The sequence below is a fragment of the Nuphar pumila genome, chromosome 5 (assembly GCF_984573655.1).
Source record: "Nuphar pumila chromosome 5, dmNupPumi1.hap1.1, whole genome shotgun sequence".
Taxonomy (NCBI): domain Eukaryota; kingdom Viridiplantae; phylum Streptophyta; class Magnoliopsida; order Nymphaeales; family Nymphaeaceae; genus Nuphar; species Nuphar pumila.
The window spans coordinates 1596009-1612973 of record NC_143253.1 but is presented as its reverse complement, the minus strand read 5'-3'; the positions used below and the strand labels follow the sequence as shown (position 1 = coordinate 1612973).

At 37.1% G+C, this 16965-nt stretch overlaps 1 protein-coding gene across 1 annotated transcript; it reads left to right on the top strand.

Moving 5' to 3' along the window:
* The first annotated feature begins 237 nt into the window (after positions 1-237).
* On the top strand, positions 238-16708 carry LOC149836422 (uncharacterized). Its single transcript, XM_090005336.1, has 2 exons — positions 238-353; positions 14295-16708. The coding sequence occupies exon 2, from the start codon at positions 14323-14325 to the stop codon at positions 16228-16230; it is 1908 nt and encodes a 635-aa protein (XP_089861462.1). The 5' UTR covers positions 238-353; positions 14295-14322; the 3' UTR covers positions 16231-16708.
* The last annotated feature ends 257 nt before the right edge of the window (positions 16709-16965 follow it).

The following is a 16965-nucleotide window of genomic DNA, read 5'->3' as shown; positions in this document are numbered from 1 at the left end:
TAGACCGTCGTGACAAACATAGCAAGATATCAAAAATATTGTGAAAATTTTACGAGAAATAGGGAAAACGATAAAAAGTTTGTTTTATCCGCGAGATTTTCAAAATCTCGTGAAATTATCGTTTGTGACTAACTATCGCCATAATATCGCAGTGTTTTGAAAATACCACGATGTTACCTTACACTTTTTTTTTTCTATTTTTTTGTTTTGTTTTACAACAATGACCCCTTTTTTCATCTCTGCCTCTCACAACGATGCGATCGAACCCTAGCCCCATCGAAGGTCAGGACGGTGAAGAGTTGAGGTTTTCCGGCGTAGTGTGAGTCGTCAGCAGCGGTGTGGGAGACTGACCGGTAAGTCCAACTTTGCTTCTCTCTCTCTCTCTCTCTCTCCGTTCAGTTCGGGGTCCTCCCAGCCGATTCCAATGGGCTGAAGAATCGACTTCTCTCCTCACTCTTTTACGTGGCCGTAAGTGGGCCTTTCAAATTTGTGAATGGTTAGCCCCATTTGGCTTCTAACTACTAGTATGGTTTTCGTTCTAGGGTTTTGGTCATTCCTTTTCATTGTTTTTTTCTTGTTGAAATTGGTGCTTCCTCATACCATGGATGTACTTCATATTCGTCGGATTATCACCCCTCTGTAATTACACTGAAATCTCTTCAAAGAAGCATCTTTTATCCACTGTCATCTTGTTGGCATTCTGGAAGCATGCTCGGATCATAAAGATATGTGTACCGTTTCATGGTAACGAATAGAATCTCACAAAATCTGAAGCATTCCCCTACCAGCCCCATATTCTAAGTATCTGCAGGAAAAGAAAAGGGCTAAAAATTAGAATCTCTATGGAATAGACTAATTTATAATACGGTGATACTTGAATTTACTTTGGTGTCATGTTCCCAGTATACACTATTTCTAATGGAAAAATACAGAAAAATAGCATATCTCGAATAGTTTTGTGTTCATGAACATAGGAACTAATTGCGGCTCCAAAAGTATACCCATATAAAACTAGAAACATAAAACAATAAAGAAAAGGGAAAAAAGAAGAAAAAGAATCTCGGACCATGAGTTGGACATCTGTGTTCTCAAGTTTTAGTCAATTTGAAATTTGTTCAACTACCACTGGAAACTATAGTGGTCTTCAGTAACACGTCCAATCAAGAGTTTAGCCTGCGTATTAAGTAAATGAGCTCATGAACCTACAACTAAGATTCAAATAGTTTGCATGTACATACATACACATATTTATGCATATGTTTGATGGTTTATAGTTGATACTTCCTACATATTTGATGTTTGATAGTTGATATTTTTTAGATATAATTATTTGGAATTGAAAATAGATTTTATATTTTTTCATGTAAAATTTAATTGTGTAATTAGTTTTTTTTTTTAATTTTTTTTAAAGATGTTTTGAGAAATTATTTTATTTTTAACATTTTCCTGAGACTTTGCCGATAAAAACTCCAGATTTTTTTTTTGAAAATCTCACAAGAAATTCACAGTTGAGAAATTTCCGTTTTAAATGTTCTAGACCTGTCAAACTAAAAAATATGTAAATTAATGAAATTAGTTATTCATTAAGAAGATTATATGTTAACAAGTGAGAAGCTTATTAACTATTCTAAACAGTAGTTGGTATGGTTTGAACGGGTTTGGTTTAGGTTGGTTCTTGTATAAAATGGATTTGGGTACATAATCGGTTTGAGTTTGGTTCTATTCGGATAAAAAGCGGGTTTGGGTCTCAACTGAGCAGTAGACCCAACGTGATTGACAGATGAGCCGATGTTAATAGCAGGTCTAATTTTTGCGATAAAAGAGCTCTATTTCCGAACAGATTTGCCCATCTGTAATGGGGATCATATTGGTGGGGATATAGGCCGATACATTACCTGCTTATGTTTCAATGACGGGTAATGCAAAACGCTCCCCTACGGATGCATTTGTACATCCCACGACTTTGGCAGATATCTTAGCCCCGTTCATCTTTGGCACATAAGCTGAGATGTATAGGTTCATAAGGGTAATGCGAGTCTGTTGATTCACGGATGTCCAACTACTAGCCCCGATCCAATTTCGATCCCTGATCAATAAGGACGGTCAAAAGAATCTAAATTGGATAGCCGGACGAGAAACTCCATTCTGCCCTACTGTCGAGTTATCGAACTTATCCACCAAGGGATTCGTTGAATTTCTGTTTGCGGATTGCGTTCAGGGGTTTGATCGGTAGGCAGTGGCTGAAGAAAAGAGGTGGTCAATTCATTATGTAAGTGAAGGAGGCTGAGTGGAACAGATGATAGAGCTGGCACTTTTTCCAGTACTGGAGCTAGAGTTTTGAGAGTTTGAGCCTATGACATCAAATGAGAATATCCCTTTTCGTTGGTGTCTAAGTTTCTAACTGCAACAAGCAAATAGAGTTGTGATTCTGTTCAATTATAAGCAATTTCAAGTACATAATCAATTCATTGTTTGGGTCAGTTTAGTTTTACATTATGTGAAACCATTTGGGTCATGTCCAAGCGGGTTCGGTCTTTATTTATAATACCCGAGATTCACCCCGTTTTTCTTACGAGTCTATAATTTGGACTCGACTTTAACCCACGGGTCTATTAAATTGGGTCAGGTCAAAGTAATTGGTTTAGGATGTCGGGTCGGGTCAGTATTCCTGAGCCAGTTACACCCCTATCTGCAACACCATGTGATTCTTAGATTTTCTTAAGATCCTGTGATTTCAAATCACGCATAACGATTTCTCAAGTTTACTGAAACATAAAAAGGTGCAAGTTGTGTGGTTGTGATTCTCACCTAGGGACGTTCATCAATTGAAAGTTGTGATTCTTGATTAAAGATTGACCTTGTGATCAACAATCATAGCTTCTACTTTCTTAGCTCTTGGTTGGTCATCTCCACCTGTGACCAAAGCAAACATGCCTTTAGTTTTTTGGTCCGTCCGTATAGGGATGTGATCATGCAAACAAGGTCATACTTGACTCCAACCACTAGATTCATTTTGCGAGGCTGAATCTAATTCCATATTTGGATCTGATGTGCATCTCAAAAAGAAGTTTCCAATCCAGTTGAGGTACGAGTCCATGTGGTATTGGATCTAGGGCTGGTAAACTAGCTGAATGAGAAGAGCTTGAAGTGTAGCCGAATTCGAGCTCATAACCAACTTGAGTTAAACGAGACGAGTTCGAGCTGGCTTGTTAATAAAAAAATACACTGTTTTAGAGCTGGAAGAAATAGGATTAAAAAAAATACATGTAAAATATATTTCTTACTACCTAATGAGCTTATACAAGTCGAGCCCAACCGAGTACCTATTGTTCATATTCAGCTTGCCGAGCCTCTTTTATGAGTTTGAACAAGCTCTTTATGAGCCGAGCCACGAGCGGCTCGACTTGTTTCCCAGCCCTAATTGGATCCTCTGACTAGTAAAGTTTGGTGAATTTCAAGTGAAAAGAAAAGCTAATTGAATTGGTCTTGATTCTAACTCTAATTCGAAAGATTCAACTACATTTGTCCTAGATCCAGAAATATGAGTCGGATCTATGTCTGAACTCCAACCCAGTTTCGACACCTAAAAGGCTAAAACCCCCTCTTTTGGTTGGCCCAAAACCTAGATCATCGTCACTGTACCAATGAAACCCTCACCTTTGCCCTGTCTTCCTCCGATGCCAGCATCATTTTGTTAATGTAAACATATGTATATTATGTGCATATGTATACATACATATGTATTTCTGTACATACGTATCCTAGGGGCATTTTGGTCATTTCACATTTAAGTGTATTTTTATTTTTTATTCAATGTAAATGTCTAAAGGCGGTGCATTTCACATTTAAGTGTATTTTAAAAGTGGGGTTAATGCGAGTTAGATAGATTTTTTCCTACTTAGAAAGAGAGATAGGGGTTGTTGCATCGATTGTAAGGTTATACCGGGAGAAAGTGTAGCTACACAATATAGAGTCTTAATTTTAGATCTTAGATTTAGAAAATGCCGCAAAAAGGATAGACATAGGATAGATCCTAGAATTAAGTGGTGGGCACTGAAAGGGGCTAAACAAGGAATGTTTGTAGAGCAGGTAATTAAGGAAGCTGATTGGTGTCTCGAGGAGGATTCAGAATCAATGTAGAATAAGATAGCGGGTTGCATGAGAAAGGTGGCTAAGGATGTATTGGGTGAGTCTAAAGGCGGTGCACCGCTAGGTAAGGATACATCATGGTGGAACGAGGATGTCAAATTAGTTATTAAGGTTAAAAGAGAGTGTTCTAGAAATCTAAGTAAGAGTCGTGATAACGAGAATTTGGAGAAGTATATGATAGCAAAGAAGGAAGCTAAAAAAGTAGTTTGAAACGCTAGGGATAAGGTATATAAGGAGGTTTATGACAAGTTGGATACCAAAGAGGGCGAGAAGGATATTTATAGGCTTGCAAAGATGAGAGATAGAAAATCGAGGAATCTGGGTATGGTTAGATGTATCAAAGATGAAACACAAAGGGTTTTAGTCAAAGATAAGGAGATTAAGGAGAGATGGAAAGATTATTTTGATAAGCTATTTAATGGAAGTCATGCTCAGGATCTTGGAGACTTCCATTAAATAGCTTATCAAAGATTTGGCGGACAAATAAAATGCCTAATGAGTGGAGGAAGAGTACGTTGGTTCCTGTATATAAGAATAAGGGTGATATACAAGATTGCACGAACTATCGTGGTATAAAACTCATAAGTCATACTATGAAACTTTGGGAGAGGGTGATTGAGTCTAGGTTGAGAAAGGTTGTCATGATATCGGAGAATCAATTTGGTTTTATGCCCGAAAGATCAACTATGGAAGCTATACATCTTCTTAGACAACTTATTGAGAGAAATAAAGAGAGGAACTAAGATTTGCATATGGTTTTTATTGATTTGGAGAAGGCATACGATAGAGTACCTAGGGACGTTCTCTGGTGGACAATGATGAAGAAAGGTGTTTTTCTCAAGTACATTAGTATAATTAAGGATATGTATGAAGGAACAGTAACCAATGTCCTCACTTGTGGAGGGGCGACAACCAATTTTCCTATAACGGTTGGGTTACATCAAGGATCTGCTTTAAGCCCTTTCCTATTTGCTATAGTGATGGATGAGCTTACAAGATCAATTCAAGAAAATGTGCCGTGGTGTATGTTGTTTGTTGATGATATTGTTTTGATTGATGAGTCTAGAGCTGGGGTTAATGCTAAGTTAGAATTATGGAGACAAACATTGGAAGCAAGAGGTTTTAAGTTGAGTAAGAGTAAGACAAAATATATGGAATGTCGGTTTAGTAAGCAACAAAGTAGTGATGAGAGTGTAGTGAAGCTTGGTGAGCAAGAAATACTGGTGGATGATTGTTTCAAATATTTGGGATCTATCATTCAAAAGTATGGAGAAATTGATGGAGATGTAAATCATAGAATAAAGGTTGGGTGGATGAAATGGAAAAGTGCAACTGGAGTGTTGTGCGATCGTAGAATGCCATTACGGTTGAAGGAAAAGTTTTATAGGACGACTATTAGGCTCGCTTTACTATATGGTACAGAATGTTGGGCTGCCAAGAGACATCATATTCAAAAAATGAGCGTAGTTGAAATGCGTATGCTTAAATGGATGTGTGGAAATACAATAAAAGATAAGATTCAGAACGAGGAGATACGTAAGAAGGTAGGCGTTGCACCCATCGAAAATAAGATGAGAGAGAATCGTTTACGGTGGTTTAGACATATTCGACGAAGGTCTAATGATGCTCCAGTTAGAAGGATGGAGAAATGGGAAAATATATTAGTTAAAAGAGGTCGGGGTAGGCCTAGGAAGACTTGGATGAAGATGACAGGAAAGGATATGAATGCTTTGAACCTCACCGAGGACATGACATTGGATAGAAATGATTGGAGGAGAAGGATTCATGTGGAAGACCCAGAATGATTTTCTTTGTTGGTTCATATCGCCGACCCCAATTGTTTTGGGATGAAGGCGTAGTTGTTGTTGTTGTAATGTAAATATTCTCAGCCACAAAGGGCATTTTGGGAATGATCTAGGAGCCGTTGGATCCTACCCAACGACTCTCTAAGAGCCCTCTCATGTATATAAAGAGGTGAGCCCCCTCTCTCATTGTGTGTAATTTTCTCAAGGGTTATTCCCTAATACATATTATTCTTTTATGTGTGATCTCAGCCCTTTAGTGTCTCTTTCTTGTATTTCTTTTGTGTTGAGCCATAAGTGGTCATTTCTCAAGTTGTGTTTTAGCCCATAAGTGGCTCATTGTTGAATTACATTGGTTCGTGACATGGTATCAGAGCTTGTTCAGCTTGTTCGATTCCTTGGTGATATTTGGCTTATCTTCAAGCATATTTGAGTGTTGCAAAGATCAGATCTTGCCTTGGGAAGCATGCCAACTACTCTTCTTGAAGATTGATAATCTTGTGAATGCATAGAAGTGTTGGTTCTTCAATGGAAACTGAAAATTGTTCCAAGTACATATTCCTTCTCTCTATTCTATTTTCTTGTCTTTATATATTTTGGTTTCATGGCTGACACAGAAGTTGTGACGGTAGTTCCAATTAAATTTAATGGAAAAAATTATAATCTATGGGCTACCACCATTAAAAGGATTCTTTTTGGAAAGGGTTTGTGAGTGTCTGTTGATGGTTCCGCAATTGAGCCTCAACTTACTCTCACAAAATCCATAAAAGAGAAAGATGAAACCATTAAAGAAGAAGTGCTTAAAGGAGATGAAAAAGAGAAGGTTCTTGTGAGTTAAGAAATTTTTGAAAGAATGGAAAATAACCCATGTCAAGGTTCTTTCCCTATTCATTGAAAGTATGAATGAAGATACTTTTGAGACTATTTTGGAATTTGAGAGAGCTAATGAAGCATGACTCTTTATTAAGCTGTGATATTTCCTTTAGATGGGAACTTCAAGATAAAATACATAATTGTAAATAAGGCGAAAAAAGTGTTAGAGAGTATTTTGGCTCTCTAAAGAAACTATGAGATCAAATGGCTAAATTGGAACCCATTTGGGAGACTCCCAATGATGCTTAACTCAGAAAGAAACAAATAAATAATGAACATTTTTTTTTAATTTATGAGAGGATTGAGACCTAAGTTTGAGCAAATGATGAGTAACATCATTCATAGTAGACAAGATGAGCTTCCTCTTATCCAAGAGGTTTTGACTCAAGTATGCATGGAAGAGAATAGATTGAGGCCTCAAAATGAATCAAGAGAAGTCAAAGATAATGTATTGGCCGTTTCAAAGCCGGGAGCCAACACCCACAGATACAAACCACCACACTTTTATAAGAATAATAACAACTATGGGAAGAATCATATGTATGAAGGAAAAGGGGATGAGAAGAAAAGAAGTATTATTGTGTATCATAATTGTGGGGAACCAGGAGATATCAAACCATATTGTTTTGAATTTAAGGCAAAAGATGAAAGAAAGGTTGCTTCAGTTGGACCTTCATAAGTTGATTAAGAATATTCAAGCAAATCTATTTCAAAGTTGTCTCTTTCTCGGCTCGTGAAAGCATTGCAACCTTTTCTCAAAGGACAATCAATGATCAGTGATCAGTGCCACTGTATCCACCTCTTCTCCTCCAGTTAAGGTTCCTTGGTTCTTAGATTTAGGTGCTTCATTTCATATGACTTACGATGAATCTATAATTTCTAATTGTAGTAACACTACTAGTAAAAGAAATATATTTATTGCCGATGAAATTGGAAACTTTGAAAAATCTCCCAGTTTTAGTATTCAAAAAATAAGGATTGTTCCAAAACTAAATTTAAATTTGCTCTATATTTCTCAAATAACTGATCATGGACATAGATTTTCCTTCACTTCTAACCAATGCTTAATACAAGATCTTCAGTCCGGGAAGCAGATTGGATAAAGTTTTGTGGCACCAAAGACTAGGTCATCCTAGTATGTATAAATTATTCAATGTTCCTCACCTTATGACATTTTGTAATGAACAAATTTCATGTACATATTGTATTCTTGCTAACTGTTTAGTTATACACTGCCGGTCCCAAGCCCGGATAAAGGAGGAGGGTTGTGGTAGGCCAGTGACAGCCAGCATAAAAAATTTAGTCACACCCTATGAATATGAACCAATATGAGAATTTCGTTGGGGCGTTCCCTATTAAGCGACGCGCTGTACTCTATAGGCCTAGAGGCAGTGATAAATGGGCAATGGTTGCTAGGTCGTCGCCCAGAAGCGACGCGTCACACCGGCGCCCGAGTGTGGTGTCAAATAGGCAAGGGTTCCCTCTCTTTGTTGGACGGGTGGGGATAAGGAAGATAGTTCAAGACCATAAAATTAGGTTAGCCACTTGGAACATAGGGTCTTTAACTGGTAAGTTGGTAGAGTTAGTAGATGTTATGCGTAGGAGAAAGATTGATATTTTATGTCTACAAGAGACCAAATGGGTAGGTGAGAAAGCAAAAGTGATAGAACCTTGGGGATATAAGATTTGGTATACAGGAATAAATAGGAATAAGAATGGAGTAGGGATTGTTATTAGTTGTGAGTTTATAGATAATGTAGTTGAGGTCCGTAGGAAGGGTGATAGGATTTTACTTATTAAATTAGTATTAGGTACATATATTATTAATATTATTAGTGTTTATGCACCTCAAGTAGGTTTAGATGATTCCATTAAGCATCAATTTTGGGAAGATTTAGATGGAGTAGTACAAGGGATATCTTATGGAGAAAAGCTTTTCATCGGCGGTGACCTTAATGGACATGTAGTCATTAGTAGAGATGAATTTGAGAGTATCCATGGAGTCTATGGTATAGGAGAAACAAATGAAAGTGGAGAAAGGATTTTAGATTTTGGTTTGTCCTATGATATGATCTTAGCCAACACTTGGTTTAGGAAGAGGGAGTCTCATCTAGTAACATTTAAAAGTGGGGTTAATACGAGTCGGATAAATTTTTTCCTACTTAGAAAGATAGATAGGGGTTGTTGCATCGATTGTAAGGTTATACCGGGAGAAAGTGTAGCTACACAACATAGAGTCTTAATTTTAGATCTTAGATTTAGAAAATGCCGCAAAAGAGATAGACATAGGATAGATCGTAAAATTAAGTGGGGGGCACTGAAAGGAGCTAAACAAGGAATGTTTGTAGAGCAGGTAGTTAAGGAAGCTGATTGGTGTCTCGAGGAGGATTCAGAGTCAATGTGGAATAAGATAGCGGGTTGCATGAGAAAGTTTGCTAAGGAGGTATTGGGTGAGTCTAAAGGCGGTGCATCGCTAGGTAAGGATACATCATAGTGGAACGAGGATGTCAAATTAGTTATTAAGGTTAAAAGAGAGTGTTATAGAAATTTAAGTAAGAGTCGTGATAATGAGAATTTGGAGAAGTATATGATAGCAAAGAAGGAAGCTAAAAAAGTAGTTCGAAACACGAGGGATAAGGTATATAAGGAGGTTTATGACAAGTTGGATACCAAAGAGGGCGAGAAGGATATTTATAAGCTTGCAAAGATGAGAGATAGGAAATCGAGGGATTTTGGTATGATTAGATGTATCAAAGATGAAACACAAAGGGTTTTAGTCAAAGATGAGGAGATTGAGAATAGATGAAAAGATTATTTTGATAAGCTATTTAATGGAAGTCATGCTTAGGATCTTGGAGACTTGTTCATTCCTTTTTATGAGATGAATCGTGACTTCATGCGCAAGATTCAAAAGAAAGAAATTGCAGAGGCTTTGAAGAAAATGCAATCCAGAAAGGCAGTTGGCCCAGATGATATACCTATCGAGGCTTGAAAATGCTTGGGGGAGAAAGGTTTAGTATGGTTGGCAAATATTTTTAACAAGATTTGGCGAACAAATAAGATGCCTAATGAGTGGAGCAAGAGTACTTTGGTGCCTCTCTATAAGAATAAGGGTGATATACAAGATTGCACAAACTATCGTGGTATAAAACTCATGAGTCATACTATGAAACTTTGGGAGAGGGTGATTGAGTATAGGTTGAGGAAGGTTGTCATGATATCGGAGAATCAATTTGGTTTTATGCCTGGAAGATCAACTATGGAAGCTATATATCTTCTTAGACAACTTATTGAGAGATTTAGAGAGAGGAACAAAGATTTGCATATGGTTTTTATTGATTTGGAGAAGGCATACGATAGAGTACCTAGAGATGTTCTCTGGTGGACAATGATGAAGAAAGGTGTTTCTCTCAAGTACATTAGTATAATTAAAGATATGTACGAAGGAGTAGTAACCAATGTTCGCACTTGTGGAGGGGTGACAACCAATTTTCCTATAACAGTTGGGTTACATCAAGGATCTGCGTTAAGCCCTTTCCTATTTGCTATAGTGATGGATGAGCTTACGAGATCAATTCAAGAAAATGTGCCGTGGTGTATGTTGTTTGCTGATGATATTGTTTTGATTGATGAGTCTAGAGCTGGGGTTAGTGCTAAGTTAGAATTATGGAGACAGACATTTGAAGCAAGAGGTTTTAAGTTGAGTAAGAGTAAGACAGAATACATGGAATGTCAGTTTAGTAAGCAACGAAGTAGTGATGGGAGTGTAGTGAAGCTTGGTGAGCAAGAAATACCGGTGGATGACTGTTTCAAATATTTGGGATCTATCATTCAAAAGAATGGAGAAATTGATGGAGATGTAGATCTTAGGATAAATGTTGGGTGGATGAAATGGAAAAGTGCAACTGGAGTGTTGTGCGATCGTAGAATGCCGTTACGGTTGAAGGGAAAGTTTTATAGGACGACAATTAGGCCCGCTTTACTATATGGTACGGAATGTTGGGCTGCCAAGAGACATCATATTCAAAAAATGAGTGTAGCTGAGATGCGTATGCTTCGATGGATGTGTGGAAATACAATAAAAGATAAGATTCGAAACTAGGAGATACGTAAGAAGGTAGGCGTTGCATCTATTGAAAATAAGATGAGAGAGAATCGTTTACAGTGGTTTGGACATATTCGGCGAAGGCCTAATGATGCTTCAGTTAGAAGGATGGAGAAATGGGAAAATATATTAGTTAAAAGAGGTCGAGGTAGGCCTAAGAAGACTTGGATGGAAATGATAGAAAATGATAGTGACAAAGCTTTTGAAGAACAATATATTTATCTTTCGTTCTGACTCAGGGGGTGAATATATATCCAATGCAAAAATATCTAAGATAGAATGAAATACTTCATTAAAGGTCATGTGCTAATACACAACAACAAAATGGTTTAGCTGAAAGAAAACACCGACACATAATAGAGACCACTAGAACCTTACTCATATCTAAAGGTGTTCCAAAGTATTTTGGGTTGAGTCAACTCTTACTGTTGTATATCTTATATATAGGTTGCCTTATTCAAAAATTTAAAATCTTTTACCATATAAAAAGATTGATAAGGTCTCGCCTGATTATCTTAGACTAAGAATCTTTGGGTGTAGTTCTGTACTCACCCATAAAAATGATAAACTATCTCCTAACGTCATCCCATGTATGTTTTTAGGTTATGGAGAAAGTCAAAAGGGATTTAGGTGTTATGATCTCGAAAATAATAAACTATATATTTCTAGAAATGTTACCTTTTTATAACAGGAAAATGGATTTAATACTAACACATAAAAAATGAGAATGAATACAATTTTTAGAAATTTGTCATGAAAATGATGACACACAAAATGAAGACATTGAAAATATAACTTGCAATAAATTTCAATCTGACATTCAGTATGATGAATCCCAGGATCACCCAACAATTATTCAATATCAAAGAAGAAAGGATAATGAAATACTAAGTGCTTTAGAAAAATATTCTAACATCGAAGGATAAGAAACCTCAACCATTAGGCACTCAGAAAGACCACATAGAGCTCTAGATAGGTTTGTACCATATGAATCATTTGAGCCTCATTGTAGAGTTTGTTTAGCAAAAATCTTTTCATATTTCGAACCTTCTACATATAATCAAGCAAAGGATTATCCTGAATGAAAAGATGTTATGAATGAAAAAATTAGGGCTTTAGAAAAATCCAAAACTTGAGAATTATCAGACTTGTCAGTCAATAAGAAAACAATAGGTTGTAGATGGGTTTTTTAAGTTAAAACCAAAAGTGATGGAGAAATAGAAAGTTATAAAGCTAGGTTGGTCACCAAAGGAATGCTCAAGAATATGAAATTGACTATAATGAAACATTTGCTCTTGTAGTCAGAATGACCATTGTTCGAACTCTCATACTTGTAGTTGTTATTAGGAAATGACCAATTTACCAAATGAGCGTTAAAAATGCATTTTTAAATGGTGATTTAAAAGATGAAGTATATATAGATCCACCCCTGGATATAATGTTCCGAAAGCCTTATATGGTCTTAAGCAAGCCCCAAAGGCTTGGTATGATCGCTTTGGTTTTGTTATGATTAAACTTGGATATATTTCATATTACATTGACACTGCTTTGTTTGGTAAGAATTTCATTGTAGGTATTGTTATCCTTCTACTTTATGTTGATGATATGATCATAACTGGAGAAGATAAGCAAGAAGTAGATCAAGTTAAATTTATTCTTAAACAAAATCTCGAAATGAATGACCATGATTTTCTTGGGTTTTTCTTAGGTATTGAGGTTGCATATTCCCCTAGAGGATACTTGTTATTTCAGTCCAAATTTGCAACTGAAATTATTGGCAGGTCTAGAATCACTGATGACAAAAGAGTGGATACACCTGAAGTAATAAACTCGTAGATGAAACTCGATATGATTGTGGCATTGACATATTTGACTATTACCGGATCAAATATATCACATGCAGTTTATATGGCCAGTCAATTTCAACACTCTCCTACCACTGTGTATATGAGTATTGTCAGATATCTAAAGAATTCTACTTCTAAAGGATTATTTCTATCCTCTTCTTCTCCTCTTTATTTAATTGCATACTTCTTCTCCCCTTTACTGGCTCTTTCTTGTATTTCCTTTGTGTTGACCAATAAGTGGTCATTTCTCAAGTTGTCTTTTAGCCCATAAGTGGCTCATTGTAGCATCACATTGGTTCGTGACACGTTTCTCTAGTACCATCAACGTTCTTCCGATGGTGGCAGTCACCTTCCTGCTGCTCTTCCGGTAAGTAATCTCTCTCTCTCTTGCACAAACTTTAAACACGCATATACACTCATCGGGGTTGGATGTTGGTTTTTACCTTCCCACAATTGTGAGACTGGCATCGTAGTTGGTAGATGTTTATTGAAATTTGATTCATATTATATGCTTACAAGTTGTTGACTCTTATGAGAGTGCACTTTTATGCATCCATTTATCCCAAAAAATTAGGATAAACAAGCAAATAGCGTGGATGAAAACTGTGCATTTGGAATGCACCTAGTTGTCCAAAAAATCGGTTAATCATGATTCCATGTTAAGATTTTAGGGTTTTCTTTGTGTGTGTGTGTGTGTGTTTGCGTGATTTGTTTTGGTCTTTCATAGCTATACTTTTATGGAGGTAGTTTGACCATTCAAATATTTTTGCAATGTAGACATTGGATTGATATTGCATAGTTGTTACTTCATTAGGCTCATCATTAACTTTATCGGTATGCTTGCAAACTTCATTGTTTTCACTTTACATAGATTCAATATTTGAAGTTACTCAAGTTTTCTTATTCAATATGCTTACACACTTCATTGGTTGGTCGGTGATTGGATTAGAGAAATAAACAAATAGGTTATGCTCATGTAGGTTAATACTTTTTTGATCAAGGAAAGTGAGTGTTAATTAATGATAAATGATTCTTATTTTTTGTTATTTGTTTTGCTAATGCATAGAGATGGATAAATTTGTCATAAGAAAACATAGTTCACATCAGTATTCTTCTTTTTCACTGTGTTGGTGCCCACCTTAGTTTAGATTCCTGGCTCCACCCCATCTGTGACACAGGTACTACTCTAGGATACATGATCAAACTGCTTTTAATTATTGATTGGATTCCTCTATCAAGACTTGTACATGCACAGATAACATAAATGAATGAAAATGAACTATCCATATGATATGGATAAAAGTTTCAAAAGCATTTAATTTCAGGTCAACTTGCAGTTTGCTGCATTGGATGTAACATACAATTGCTGAAACTTATAAAACAGAGACGAACCTCTCCTCTTTGATCTCCTTTCTGCTCGTGAAGGTCTCTATTTCAAATCAAACACATGAAAAGGGATATTATATTTCACCTTATCATCACACCACTTGTTATCTTATACTTTTGTTCTGATTGCAGGTGATTATTCAAATTTTAGATTGTCAGGATGGGGCTGGATTTGTTTGAACAAACTGATGATGTAGATGAAATTTCAAAGATTAAAGTCAACAAGGAATTTGCTTGCAAGTATGAATACAATAGAAGGCGTGAGGATTTGCAGAGATTAGAGGAGTTAAAGAAGCGTGGCCTTGCAGGTGATTCCCCAGGCTCAGAGAGTTCTTCAGATGCCGAAACAGAGGATGATGAAGGAATTCTATTGTCTAAGAATGATTTAAAGTTTTACGAAGCTCTTGCCAAGGTTAAGAAGAACGATCCTTCTCTTTTGCAGAAAGAGGTGGATCTGTTCCCTTCAGATGATGAGTATGAGGAAGATGAAGATGATGACAAAAATGAAGGTAAGAGACCAAAGGACCGGAAAAAGAAGCCTCTCTACCTGAAAGATGTAGTTGCTAAGCAACTGATCGAGAATGGACCAGAAATCAAAGACGATCTTAGTAAATTGGGTCGAAAGAGTTATGCTGAAGAACAGGAGGAATATCGACAGGCGTTTCTGAATGCTACAAAGGGGGCTATGGATGAAGATGAGGGGGAATTTTTCAAAGAGAAGAAAACCAAGAAAGAAGATGAGATTGATGGTAGTGGTGAAAAGATTTCAAAAATTCTTGATGAATGTTTTAGCAATGATGATCCAGATGAGACTGCTTTCTGGAAAGATTATCTTCTGAACAAGCAATGGATCTGTAAGGGTGATGAGAAAAACCCTTTAGAGGAAGATGTTGGTCTTTCTGAGGATGAGGAGGCATTGGAGAAGCAAGACAGGTATGAGTCAGAATATAATTTTAGATTTGAAGAAGGTGCCAGCGATCAAGTTTTGGGTTTTTCACGGCGTATTGAAGGGTCTGTTAGGAAGAAAGAAAGTACTAGAAAAGCTCAGAGAACGAGAAAAAAGGAAAGGCTAGCACAGGCAGAATTTGAAAGGAAGGAAGAATTGAAGCGCCTGAAGAACATAAAAAAACAGGAGCTTTTGGAGAAGCTTGAGAAAATTCGTAATGTGGCTGGGATATCTGACGATAAAGATTGTGGTTTGACTGAAAAGGATTTGGAGGGTGAGTTTGATCCAGATGAATTTGATAGGAAAATGAAAGAGACCTTTGATGAGAAATATTATGGGGCAGAGGATGCTGATTTTCATAGCGACGGGGTAGATGATCTTGAAAAACCAAATTTTGAGAAAGAGGACGAGTTGCTTGGGCTCCCAAAAGGTTGGGATGAATGCGGGTCTGGTGAAGGTTTTTTAGCAGCAAGGGAGAGAGTCCTGAAAAGTAAGCAGGGTAGGCTTGGCGGGATAGCTGACAGTGAGATGGAAGCTGTTGGAGATGCAGATGATAGTGACAAAGAAGAGCGTCCTGGGGGTAAGAAGAAAAAGAAAGTCAAATTTTCTCTAGAAGAGAAGGTTTCTTTGGAGAAAGAGTTGGATGAGTACTATAAGTTGGACTATGAAGATACTATTGGTGACCTGAAGACCCGATTTAAGTACCGATCGGTGCCATCCAACAGGTACGGCCTAGGCTCAACAGAGATTTTAATGGCAGATGATAAGGATTTGAATCAGTATGTTTCTTTGAAGAAGCTTGCCCCCTACAGGCAGGATGAATATAAGATCCCAAAGCACAAAAGGCACAACCACAGGCAGAAGATACTGTTGTCTCTTCAAGAAAGCCTGAAATCTGAAGGCTTTAAGGTTAAAAAGAAGCACAAAGGGGATCACCATGATCAGGAAGGAGCATCTGCGGAAAAGGAAAAGCCAAAACCAGAAGAAGCAAATGGTGAAGATGTTAAATTGACAAGGAGAGCTAAGAGAAGGCGGATTCAGGCTGAGTTGAAGATATCACAGTCGCGGCTTATGGCTTATGGACAGATACCTCCTAAGTCCAAGAATCATAAGAAGCATTAGCATTCACATAATTGGGACTATATGTGTAGTTTTTCCCTGAATTAAATTACAGGGCTGGATTTTTCATTAACATGAACCATTGCTGAAATTTAGGGTAGAGCTCCTTAGGCTGAGGGTGGTTTTGTCCGTATAGGAAGCATTTGCTTTCACGCACTGTAGTTTTCGTGTTTTTTGCTTAATTAACTTACAGGGCTGAATTTTTCATTAGCATGAAACATTGCTGAAATTTTGGGAAGAGCTCCTTAGGCTGGGTAGGGTTTTGTCCTATAATTGTACTGCTTGTCAGAGGTGTTTGATACTTTATATTGCTGATTTCAAGTTTGCATGTATTGATTGTGTGTGTAGCGCATGTTTGACTTCTTGAGTCATGCATGTAAATGGCTGTTTTTGTGTTCTTGGTCTTTTTCTTTTTTAATGGTGCTGTGGATGTGTCTGTATTATCTGCATAAATGGGATAAAGCAGGATAATGAATTGTGCTATGCAGTTGTGTAAATTTACCGTGTATCTGGATAAGTAGGTGCATCCTTAGGTATCCTAAAACTAAAAGGATGCCAAAAGAATATGATTCTCACGACGAATGTATTAGGGGGATCTAGTTTGGGTGCTCAAGTGTTTTTTAGTATTTATGGTCTCAATCTACTTTTCGTGAACTAGTTTCAGCTCCTAAGTAATGCAGAACGCCATCCTGTTCGGAGCATACAACAACTACGCCTTCATCCCAAAATAATTGGGGT

Bases quoted from the DNA above. Each gene is read 5' to 3' on its own strand.
- LOC149836422 (XM_090005336.1), top strand. From the start codon at position 14,323: ATGGGGCTGGATTTGTTTGAACAAACTGATGATGTAGATGAAATTTCA.